At 40.8% G+C, this 13,286-nt stretch overlaps 1 protein-coding gene across 1 annotated transcript in view; it reads right to left on the bottom strand.

Annotated features, from left to right (window-relative positions):
* The window catches only part of LOC134949141 (sodium- and chloride-dependent neutral and basic amino acid transporter B(0+)-like), a 67,877-nt gene that overhangs the window by 18,420 nt on the left and 36,171 nt on the right, over window positions 1–13,286 (bottom strand). Inside the window, exons 9-11 of the mRNA XM_063937547.1 lie at window positions 8,545–8,670; window positions 6,438–6,556; window positions 3,845–3,944 (exon numbers count right to left, since the gene is read on the bottom strand). Coding sequence (XP_063793617.1) covers window positions 3,845–3,944; window positions 6,438–6,556; window positions 8,545–8,670 — 345 coding nt within the window. The remainder of the gene's footprint in view (window positions 1–3,844; window positions 3,945–6,437; window positions 6,557–8,544; window positions 8,671–13,286) is intronic.

Genomic DNA, 13,286 nt, shown 5'->3' on the forward strand with positions numbered 1-13,286 from the left:
CACACCAATTAACAATGACAAAAAGGATCACCAGGATGAAAATGTTTTTATGCCCTGGTGCCATAACCATTTTATTACAGGTGTGGAAAGACAGAAAGCCCTGGGACCTGCAATACATATTTGGCAAAGTTTAACAAGTTTCTCTCCCCACAAAAGTAGGTTTTTTCAGAAGCTCCAAGATTCTTCCAAACTAAGGAGCCACACCAAGCAGCAAACGCTATGGTTAAAGACAGTCTGGGACCAGGCTGCATCACAAGGGAGTATGGTCACAAGTGAATACGGTAGTATCATTCCTTTACTTGTTAGATCCAATGAAGCCATTGTTTGCTTTGATGTTCAAACAGCCACAGTTTCCAAATTAAACCTGCATCATATCTGCAGCGACAATTGTGCTGTCATTGACACACAATGTGACAGGAAAGATTGGCACAGGCCAGAAACAATTGTTTGTTTGTTATTCAATCGTTAAAAGACACATTTGTAAATTCTGTACCTGATAACATGCAGCAGATAGGACAGAATGCATAGCAAGCTATGTTAAATCACTGTATAAATATCTGTGATAGTCATTGTATGTATTTTTGTTTGATTCATAGTAATCCTGGCAACCTGTATACAGAATGGTGCAAGACTCCAAAAAGACTCCAATTTACAAGGGAAAAGGTCTTCATTAACCCTTTCATCGCTGCTATCCAGCAAAATCTACATAGCATCCCTAAAGACTGATATATGGACAAATCCTCAAGGAGTTTTCCAGTTTCACAAGAAAGGGGAAGGTTTTCATTAACCCTTTCATCACAAGTAATCATTACTTGTCTTTCAAACTACATGTACACTCCCACAACAGTGTACAGCACATCTCATCACTGTGATTATACAGAACTGTCTCATCCCTTCATATACCTTAATCACATATATGTAAACATTTGTCTGAGATATATTTTATATCATTGCATATATACCTTGTAAATATTTTATGTTTTTTTTATATATTACACAATAGATACTACCTATGCTTCCTTCGTAAAAGCTTCAAAAGTAATTAAATATCTAATACAGGATGGTATACCACGTTATAACAAATTGGGCCGAGATTATTAAGTGGGATGAATAATTCTCTTAATAAAGACTGTCACAAGTCTAAGATAATTATTTGTAGCATAACAGGGTCACTGTATATGCACATGGCTGCATATAAAATAATATTGGATGGAATTAGATATATTTAAAGCCATTCCTAAATGATATTTAATATCTGTTTGAAGCAAAATTATATTCATTTATTGTATTGATAGGATGTTACTATATACACATCAAAAGCATTTTAAATAATTATTAGTCAAAATATAGGTAGGATAGAAAACGCCTTTATATGGGTTAAACTGGTATAAGTTTATGTAAGATTGAGATGTATAAATAGGTACAAGGTAGAATAAGGAGATTTAAGACTGCATGGTAATTTATTCAGTGAGGAAATACAGAACAGAGTAGGTGTACTACTCACAGCCATTTGTGGTACTATTGCCCGAAGACAATTAAGACCTACTATTAACAAGCAAGGAAAGAAAGAAAGAAAGAAAAAAAAAAAGACTGTTTCATATATGCCTGTTCTATTCAAAATCACAACCTGTTTGTGCAAAAGCAATATGGACACTGGTCACAACTGCGGCATTGGATAAACGCAAAGGAAACAGAACTGCTAAAGACTGTATAAAGACTATTACTATTACTGAGGGTCGTCACAAGTACTGAATGTTCAAGACACAGCACTCGACGTACACAGCCCTCTGCCTCAAACAGCGAAATGGCAAGCAAAGGAGCAGCTGCTACGAAGAATTCTACTTCTAGTAATGGTGCAAATGTTGCAAACGCAAGGCCATAATGCAAACGCAAGGCATCTCCAATTGCAAGCAAACCACGCAGATGACAGTCTTATCCCAGTAAATTGCTACATACAAGAACAGCAAAAATGTCCAAACGTACTGATCCAGATACAGAAAAAAGGTCTACAATTGGGCTATGGTATTCCAAATGTCTGTAGAAATTAGTTTTCCTCATGAATACTGAATAAAAACCTCAGTTTTGTCTGCTTTAGTTAAAAAGTAGAATAAGGTTAGGTAAGCTAAGAATTTTTATAGATTTTTAAAATCACAATGGTTATTATTATTACACTTATGGTATATATTATGGTTACAACGAAAGTTATGTTTGAAGGAATATTTTGAAACGTATTTGGAGGCAATTACGCTAGTTTAATGTGTGGCCAATCAAAATAATTTCTCATGGCCACAAGGGGGCGACTGTTGCCTTATAGGTAATTGTCTGCACTTAGTCTAATATTAGGGCAATAGATGTTGTCTGAATCAAAATATAATTCATTATAAATAGGCGATGTTACCATAGTGGACAGTATAGTGGATATATATAGTAAGGAATAGATATGAAATAAGTTTGAATGTATGAGGTAATGTTTAGCTGATTTAAGAGATTAGGTTTGTGTATGTGTTTATATAGATATACTGTATATTTGTGTTTTACAGCAAGATGGTAAAAAATAGTGTAGGGAACAGGTTTATTCTGCTCTAGTCATAAATAAGGCCAGAGAGGTTACAGTAAGATCAAGAGTCATTGTAGAGAAAAGGTATTAGGCCATAAATGATAATAGGTATGTGACAGAGCTCTGTTGGTCATTGGAATTCACAGGTGTGCTTACAGTAGATCAGAATCTACTGGTTTGTCTATTGTCCAGTGAAGGTTAAAAGCTAGGGAGTATAAATTAACTACTATGAAAAGAGATCACATCCATTGATAAAACATTGTGTAACCGACCCCAGGAAAACTTGTCAATACAACAGAACTTTGGATGAAAAGACATTCCAGATTTTACAATACTATACTTGCTTAAGGCAGTGTGGACACCACACTTTTATGACACCATGCCTCCGTGAACAGGACACGACAGCCCAGTTCAATGTTTGTTTTATTACACCTTGGAATCTGACAAACCTATAATTACCTATTCCATTGGAAACTATGAGAATATGATAGTTTGAATTGGTAAAATATGAGATAAAAGGACCAGACTTGTAGTTAGGAGTTAGAAGGAAGAGGGAGAGGGAGAAGAAGAAGGAGAAGGAAGGAAGTCAGTCAGGAGGAGAAGTCATGGAGAACATGCAGAAGGAATGATTCTTGGGATGGCAATCTTTAACTTGCAAGTATACATTTTATGTTAGCAATTGAAACTGTTTGTGAAACTTATGTCATGTTGTTTTATGTTATGTAACGAAGGAAGCATATATAATTATAATTAGTATATATATCACTACTGTGTATATCTTATTCTGTACGATTTGATCTGCCTGTAAATAAAGAATCATATAAAAAGAGCGGTAATATTCAAGCTTGAACTCTCTTTAAGGAATCTTAACTTAATAACTTCATAAGTCATATGTATAAGGACTGCATATATGTATCAGCCAATTAGTTTGTAAGCCTGACATAATATATTTGCAGATATATATGATAAATGCATATTAATTGAAATATATCCATATATTAAATAACCATATATGTTATATTGAATATTAATATTCATAAATAAGATTCCATAAAGCAATAGTCAGTATAACTATGGCAGCTGATTATCACTCAGCTATTCTAGCAATATAGTTTTAATACATGTAAAATGCCTTATTGTTGTAATAAGCAAGAATGGCAAATCTGCCTTTTCTTTTTTTTAATAAATTAGTATTGTACCTTTAAGTTAACCATACTGTCTTGACATTAATATAGGACAACATACAGTATAAATAAGTCGTGACCCAAACGAATACTGTACACTCACCATAAATCCAGCAGATCCCAACCAGCTCAAGAATTGCAGCAATAAGTATTCCCCAACCAGCACAAAAATAATCAATTAGATCCACCCAATATATTCCTGACTGCAAAAAAGATATTAAGAAGTGACTTACATATTACGAAAAATATATGATATACATGGGCAAACTGTATCGGGTAAACATAAGCAATGTACATGTTAGGAACATTATAAAGTACTAATATGTACTGTATTCTCATATCTGAGAAAGGAATTATCCTACATTCTGTTTTAAATTGTCCACAAGGGGGCACTCCTCAGCAATCGCCTGTATGTAAGGCAAATATAATAAATTATGGTACAAGAAGAAAATTTTATAGTGATCCCATCCAAAGATCTGTGAATGTGTAGACAATCTGTCCACAAGGGTGGAAGATAGACAGTAAATACTAGTCAATGGGTATTATTCTAATCATTATTATAGTCAAACCTCTGGAGTAAAAAGTCTATGGCAGGTGAGGCAGTGCCTCACCTGCTTATCTTTTCTGCACCTCTCTGATCAAAACTCACTAAATTTCCAGCAGCATATACTACTACACTTGTGTATAATGCCCACATGTATATACTGCTACACCTGTGTATAATGCCCACATGTATATACTGCTGCACCTGTGTATAATGCCCACATGTATATACTACTACACCTGTGTATAATGCCCACATGTATATACTACTACACCTGTGTATAATGCCCACATGTACCATTGGGCTCATATATTGGGCGGGATGTACTAAACAGAAAATGCGGTAAACTCCCTGTTTACCGCATTTCCTGATGTACTAAGCCCCGGCCGCCAGGTCAGCGCCGCGGCGGGGTACGCCAGCTTTAGCTGGCGTACATCCATAGAAGCCTATGGGGCTTCTCTCCGCGGCGCTGTGTGAGGGATCCGATCGGATCCCTCCCAGCATGCCCTGCGGCCGCCCCCGTCACCCCGCGCATGCGCAGACTGACTTCTGGGGCCGAATCCCGGAAGTCAGGCTGCCGCTGCGCATCGCGGAGGACAGCTCTTATCGGAAGAGCTGTCCTCCGCAATGCTGATCGCATATGTTAGTACATATGCGATCAGCATCGTGGCGCAGGGCGGCGATGGGCGGCGATGTACATTAGTACATCCCGCCCATTGTGTGTAAATCTGACTCTGGTACTAGCCAGTGCCTCCCCAGCCATTAATCTCACCGCACGTCACTGGTCTACACTATATTGCTGATGCATGTGAGTGTGAGCTCCTGTAACTATTAGATCCTTTGTTCAGCACTGTATACAATAACTTCATTTGTGGAGCTCAGTACTAGTTTGCATTGGGTTATTTCAGGAAAAAACAACGTCACACATGTCTATTGCTGTGATCTCAGCCTCACTTTTCAAAGTAAACAATACTGGACCTTGCACTTATTGGTAATACATGCTGATATACTGTATAGATAAATACGGTTCTGTGTTGAATAATTCCAACTTATTTCACTGACCATTTATAGAAGACAACTGATAGTTTTTCATTAATTGTGTAGTCTCATTTTCATTTACATGCATACTAAGCTGTCCATCAAAACTAAAAGTGTAATGTTAACCCCCACATCCCACAAAAATCAGAACGGCTTCGGATTTCCTGTCCACACCTCTCCCTGTGTTTCTGCATCACCAATTATCCTGCAGCACCTGGTGGATGGTTTATATATACAGTATTAGCATTTTTATAAGATTGGGGGAGTTAGGGGGTCAAGAAAACCGATTAAGGAACAGCAAACCATCACCAGGTGGTCTCAATATATTTATCAAATCATGAAGAGAGATAAAGTGGAGAGAGATAAAGTACTAACCAATCAGCTTCTGACATTTTACCAGCTGTGTTTGACTAATGACGAGCTGATTGGTCAGCACTTTATTTCTCTCTGATATATCTTTCTCCAAACTTTGATAAATCTCCCCCTTAGCGACAAGCCCCAATGTGTGGACTGAGGAATTCTCCTTCTCAACTTGTCCCATATGGCAAGGTTCTGGACATTCATCCCCAGCTGTAATTCTGGATGCATACTGGTGAGAGATGTCAGTGGTCCCGCTGTCTAGACCGACAGAGCAACCGATGCAGGTACACATATACACTTACCAATCTGCCGCTCGATGTGTTGTCCTGACGTCATAGCTGGGTGGGCATTTGTATGTGCACGCCAAGCTGTGATGTCAGTCCCTGCAGCTAGTGTACGGGCGGTCAATGGACTACCCATATACACAGCGATATGTTCTGGTATATCTGTGGATATATCGGCCATTGGCTGTGCTACAAGGCTAACATGATATGTCCGTGAACATCATTCACAGACATATCATTTGTATACACTCGCCAACCCACTAGAAATATACACGAATGACCGATGTATCGCCCATTGTGTACCCAGCTTTAGGCTTCACCACTGGATGTAGGCCTTCGTGGGAGGAGCAATAATAGACTTGGCAGGAATACCATCAAACATTTTAAAGTGCAACAACACTAGAGCCATCACTTCACAAAATGTAACAGAGATCGTAGTAGGAAAATGGAATATCATAAGCGTTTTGTACCTGAGTGACACACACAAGTCCGAGCAGGAAGAACATAATGCAGGCTCCCACAGTGATAACGCCTCGCATTTTCTTCATCACTTTTGGATATGCATCATGTATGGTGGTGGTAATTGTTTCTGTCAAAGCAAATACACAATCTGTTTAATCAGGATCCTTTATCTATAGAAGGTTTCTGTTTTTAACAGAGAACTCAACACCACATTCACTAGAAGTAGACATATAAATGTACAATTCTAAAGAAAAGCACACTGCTGTGATGATGCATCTGAGTACATAACAGGTACAGTATACTGTAGGCAAGGCTTGGTGAGCTGCTATCCCTAACATGGTGTATATCCATCATGTAGACCTTGTAAGGCCAGTATTTGACATCAATATTTGCCAAGGGTTCTACATACTATACCTCCCAACATTCTTTAAATTAGAGTCAGTTGCCCCTGTTGTGTGGCCTGTGGGTGGGACAGTGCCCTAAAAATAGGACTGTCCCACTGAAATTGGGAAGGTTGGGAGGTATGGGTTGGATATTATTCAGTTGACTAATATACATAAAATAACTCAAGTGTTTATACTAAACTGCTATGTCCACTCTTCTCACTGTTACTAGCTACTATGCAGCAGGTGCAACGTTAGGAGGGAAGTGTAGAGAGAAAAAACAGGTAGTGGCAGCATTACTGGGTGTGGATTAGTGGACTCACATACAGGGTAAGGGCAAGTGATGTCACATTAACTTAACTATCTGTAGATGAGCTTCTTTATTAACTGTATTAGATAGTGTTAGATCTCCAGCTGTCTTTGATGGGAAAGGGAGTGGGGAATTAATGCATTATTGTCTCTAGTAATTTGCTCCGGTGAAAGGTAAACTTGCTTCCCACCGGTGTCTGAGAGGGGAGATGTGGGAGATTATAAGAGACTCACTCAGCAGTTCTGGTTAGACAAAAGATCCCATGGCTTACGGAGTAGAGTCAATAACACCAAAAAAATGTGGAATCGCAATGTTTTTTTTTTTGGTAAAACGTAAGTTGCAGACCCACATCCTTGGTGGCTAGCGCATAGCAGAGAATATGACTGCAGCTGCAGGTTTATAAATACACAGTATGCGGGGAACAATAAAAACATCATTATATAGTCCAGCCCACTCCTACTATGGGATCCTCATCTTCAGTCATTTCAGCCTTTCTGTTTTTCTACTACAATACTGCTTTCTTTAGTCTTAAATTAATCCTGAGGGTGAGGGCATATTGGAGCTCCCTTGAATACATGTCCCTTTTGTATGTTTGAATGCAGTACAGTAGATCACACAGTACCTCCGGACTGTCCCATTTTGATAACATTGCTCACACTATATGCATACAGGAGCAGAGAGCAGTACGTCTTTAGTAACTTGTTACCAAATATCACATGACGCTGCCTTGCTTCACAGGGACATGAATTAGTAGGTGCTCTAGTGAACAAGTTGTGTCATATCCTGAATTATCACACCTGTACTATTTCCCACAGCATAAATGGGTTTGTTTGACTCATGAAGGAGGGACATACAATAAATCTCATTATGCAGCTATGACTCAACACCTGAGGGGTTAACACTAATTACAGCCAACTGTAAACTGTCCCAGTAAGCATTTCGTTAATAACTAGCAATATCGCTGGGGCATTTATGAATACTATTTAGGGATTAGGAAATCATTTTGACAAATTTTGAGTTTCTCTAATTATTGGTGTTTTGCAGTTAGCACACTAGTATGCATTGGCTGAGGTAAAATTAGTTTTGAAATTTGAAACAAAATGTTGGTTTTCAAATGTCGTCGTGAACACCAAACTTTTTAAAATATAATGCAGCCTATGAGCAGTACCTGTTGCACCAATGTTCATTTATTAAAAGGTTTTTGAAATCTCAGAAACAACTTTAAAACAAGGATCCCAGTCATGACAGCTAATAATAGCTCTGCTATTATCTTAATAAAGTTAATAATTTGATGAACATAGCAAAAGAGAGCCATAAATAAAATGTTCAGCTTAAATTAGCAGCTTTCTGAGCAGGAAAACACTCAGCAGACACTGTCATTGATAATAAGGTATCTACTACTGACAACAGATCTGTACTCACCTACAGAGGCAAACTGGGAGTCAAGACCCAGGGTTAGCAGCATGAAGAAGAATAGAATTGACCATAGTGGGGCCACAGGCAATTGAGACAATGCTTCTGGATAGGCGATGAATGCGAGTGCAAATCCTAGAATAGAAGAAAACAGCACATATGAAGTGACTTATCTACTGACAGCTATTCAGTGTGAGGCTGCTATATGCCCTCCTTAATTCATGACACATATACATTTTACCAGAGGTGGAACTACCATTGGTGCAGCAGGTGCATTGCACCAGGGCCCTTGAGGACTAAGAGGCCCACTGCTGCTTAGGCCAGAAATAAGTTATCGTATTTTGATTTAACCAATCCTTTCGTCAGTGATATGCAGTGATGAGCGGGTTCGGTTCTCAGAGAACCGAACCCCCCCGAACTTCACGCTCCGAGCCCAGATACGAGTCCGGCTCGGGACTTCCGCGCAGACTCAGAAACCAGAACAAGGCAAAACGTCATCATCCCGCTGTCAGATTCTTGCAGGATTTGGATCCTATAATATAAACAGCCACGCGTCGCCGCCATTTTCTCTCCGGACTTGGAGAGTGAGGGAGACAGACTCCTGTCTGTCTCTGTGGGTGGTGGCGTCGGGTGAGGTTAGTGTGTGCTCTGTACGGCTGCTGCTGCAGTCACTGTGGTGTACCTGTGCAGTGTTAGGGGTGCTGTCTTGGCTGTCACTGGTGTTTAATGTGCTTTTACGGCTGAGGGCTGCAGATGTACATGGGTGTTGCTGTCCTTGCTGTCTCTGTGTTGTACAGGGTGTAGGGGCACTGTCCATCCTTTAAAATATAGGGGTGCTGCTGGCCCTGTGTGTTGTAAAAATTCAGGGGTGCAGTTGTTAAAAATTAAAAGCACACTGCTCCTGTATGCTGTAAAATATAAGGATTCTGCAGGCTCTGTATTTTGTAAAAACTCATGGGTGCAGTTGTTAAAAATTAAAAGCATGCTGCTCCTGTATGCTGTAAAATATAGGGTTGCTGCTGGCACTGTATGTTGTAAAAATTCAGGGGTGCAGTTGTTAAAAATTAAAAGCACACTGGTCCTGTATGCTGTAAAATATTGGGGTGCTGCTGATCAAATAAAATTACACTGGCCCACAAACAGTTACTGAATAAGGCCCAGTATGGAGTCTCATGGTGGCTTACAGCCAGGAAGATGCTTCCTCCCACAGTCCTACTTACAGTATGAAAGGAGTTTGGACTGTAGCGTGGTAAGCTCCACTAGGGCTGGGGCTCAATAACAAAAAAATGTACTGCACGGTCGTGCTTAGTACTTTACTGGACCCACCCGAACTCAACTTGCCCCATCCGGGGCTGATGTGGGGACTCAGGAGGGGCTGCTAAAACATCTAAGGCGCTGCTTTATTTAAAAATAAAATATGAATAAAATAAACAAGACACACAGGTATGCTCACATGCATGTAACTGGGACACACAGGTATGCTCACATGCGTGTAACTGGGAACTGTGAAAAACCAAAATAAAGCATCTGCCACAAAATATGTAAAAAAAAATGCAATAAAAAAATGGAAAAAAAGAAACCCACAAGATTTTCACGAAATAAGTCTCCAGACTCCGTGGAGAGGAAAATATCAAATCTTGATCCTGTGGTATACACCAGTTTATTTGCATCCCACCATTAAATCCGAGATTATCTTAATCCCTGTACATGGAGAAGGGGGTACAATTTTGGATGCTTTGGCCCCTAGTTTTTCAGTTTGTCCAGTAATGTGGTAATTAATAATGATATATTTGCTTGGTTGAAGTCATTTCTGTTCCACACCAATATAGTGGAGGTGAAAGCCTGTGTGTTGTTCCTGATTTCGTGTGCCTCTGTAATTTTTAATCACCTTCTTGACACTGTCCTCTTCCTCTTGCTCTTGCCTCTTCTCATAATGTGAAAAGTAATCAAATATGGAGGTGATATGTTTGTAGCTAGCTATGATTCGGAAAACTTGGCGAGCTTTTTCCAGGGGGACCACCTGTTGCTGAAATGATGGGTTTATTAAACTGTGCATGTCCTGTTTAAACAACATATGGGCGGGCCATGGTGGGTGGGAGGGCCCAAGACAATTCCATCTTGCACCTCTTTTTTTTCTTTGCATGATGTGCTCTTTGGGGCCTAGATTTTAAAAATGCCATCCTGCCTGCCACTGCAGTGCCACTCCTAGATGGGCCAGGTGTTCGTGCCGTCCACTTGTGTTGCTTAGCTTAGTCATCCAGTGACCTCGGTGCACCTCTTTTTTTTTTTTTTTTGCATTATGTGCTCTTTGGGGCCTAGTTTTTAAAACTGCCATCCTGTCTGACACTGCAGTGACACTCCTAGATGGGCCAGGTGTTTGTGTCGCTTAGCTTAGTCATCCAACGACCTCAATGCAACCTTTTGGCCTAAACACAATATTGTGAGGTGTGAGGTGTTCAGAATAGACTGGAAATGAGTGGAAATTAATGTTGTTGAGGTTAATAATAACTTAGGATCAAAATTACCCCCAAATTCTGTGATTTTAGCGGTTTTTATGTTTTTTTCAAAAATCATCCAGATCCAAAACTAAAACGAAACCCAAAAGGGTGGTTTTGGCAAAACCAATCCAGATCCAAAACACAAGCGGGGATCCAGATCCAAAACCAAAACCCAAAAAGTGTCCGCTGCACATCTCTAGTGATATGATAGGCTGCATTCTTATAAATGTGCCAGTCCTGGATAAATATAATGTAGCGCCAGTGATAGCTTAAATGTGTCACACAAGAGAAACAGGTGGAGGGGAAAAGGTCAGCCTTTTGTGAAAAAAAAAGGAAGAAGTAAACTTCAAATACTCCTCATGTGCTTATATTAAATCAGTGATAACATTTGTGGTTACATGTACTGTTTGTTTTCAGTGTTGATGATAATTATAGTAGCAAGCTACCAGGAAAAGTGAACGTACTGTAGATGATGTGAATAATCTCCCCTACTTTCACCTATACTGTAGCGCAGTCATAATACGAGAGAGTAGACATTATGAGGGAGATTTATCAAAGATTGGAGATAGACTAGGAGGGAAATGTATAAAGCCTTGGAAAGTGATAAAGTGGAGAGAGACAAAGTACCAGCCAATCAGCTCCTAACTGCCATGTTACAGACTGTGTCTGAAAAATGACAGGAGCTGATTGGTTAGTACCTATTTCCACTCTCCAAGGCTTGGTACATCTGCTCCAAAGTGAAGAATGATAAACTACTAACCAATCAGCTTCTGACTGTCATTTATCTAGCATATGTTCTCACTGGGCTGCTGCTGCCCCAGGAATGCTAGCAGCGTTCACATGTACAAGCAGAAACATGGGTGCATAGCGGCAGCCACATGTGGGGGCCCTGGGGTGACCTGTTGGCAGTGTGACACACGCTCAATCCATAATGTTGCTGACTGGACCGCGATCACAGAGAGAAATCCTAAAACCATGGTCTGGAACAAGTAACTAGTCAGTCACTATTTTAAGTCTGTCTAAATAAAGACCCTACATGCTGGAAGCAGTCCTTCAATACTTTATGGTGGTCTTCCCCAATAGTCCAGAATGTGTGGTATTACATGCTTTATTTTCACTTACTCACTAGCACATTTGAACAGTGAACTGCGCTACAGCCACACTGGAGCCATCACTGGTTATGATATAAAAAAGCTTGTTTCTCTGACGTCCTAGTGGATGCTGGGAACTCCGTAAGGACCATGGGGAATAGCGGCTCCGCAGGAGACTGGGCACAAAAAGTAAAAGCTTTAGACTAGCTGGTGTGCACTGGCTCCTCCCCCTATGACCCTCCTCCAAGCCTCAGTTAGATTTTTGTGCCCGAACGAGAAGGGTGCAAGCTAGGTGGCTCTCCTGAGCTGCTTAGAAGTAAAAGTTTAAATAGGTTTTTTATTTTCAGTGAGTCCTGCTGGCAACAGGCTCACTGCATCGTGGGACTAAGGGGAGAAGAAGCGAACTCACCTGACTGCAGAGTGGATTGGGCTTCTTGGCTACTGGACATTAGCTCCAGAGGGACGATCACAGGTTCAGCCTGGATGGGTCCCGGAGCCGCGCCGCCGGCCCCCTTACAGAGCCAGAAGAGCGAAGAGGTCCGGAGAAAGCGGCGGCAGAAGACGTTCCTGTCTTCAAATAAGGTAGCGCACAGCACTGCAGCTGTGCGCCATTGCTCTCAGCACACTTCACACTCCGGTCACTGAGGGTGCAGGGCGCTGGGGGGGAGCGCCCTGAGACGCAATAAAAACGATATAAAAACCTTATATGGCTAAAAAAAATGCATCACATATAGCTCCTGGGCTATATGGAGGCATTTATCCCCTGCCAGTTTCCTGAAAAAAGCGGGAGAAAAGGCCGCCGTGAAGGGGGCGGAGCCTTTCTCCTCAGCACACAAGCGCCATTTTCTTTCACAGCTCCGCTGGAAGGACGGCTCCCTGACTCTCCCCTGCAGACTACACTACAGAAACAGGGTAAAACAAGAGAGGGGGGGCACTATTGGCAGCTAATATATAATACAGCAGCTATAAAGGGAGTAACACTTATATAAGGTTATCCCTGTATATATATAGCGCTCTGGTGTGTGCTGGCAAACTCTCCCTCTGTCTCCCCAAAGGGCTAGTGGGGTCCTGTCCTCTATCAGAGCATTCCCTGTGTGTGTGCTGGGTGTCGGTACGATTGTGTCGACATGTATGAGGAGGAAAATGATGTGGAAGCAGAGCA

The sequence above is a fragment of the Pseudophryne corroboree genome, chromosome 8 (genome assembly GCF_028390025.1).
Source record: "Pseudophryne corroboree isolate aPseCor3 chromosome 8, aPseCor3.hap2, whole genome shotgun sequence".
Lineage (NCBI taxonomy): Eukaryota > Metazoa > Chordata > Amphibia > Anura > Myobatrachidae > Pseudophryne > Pseudophryne corroboree.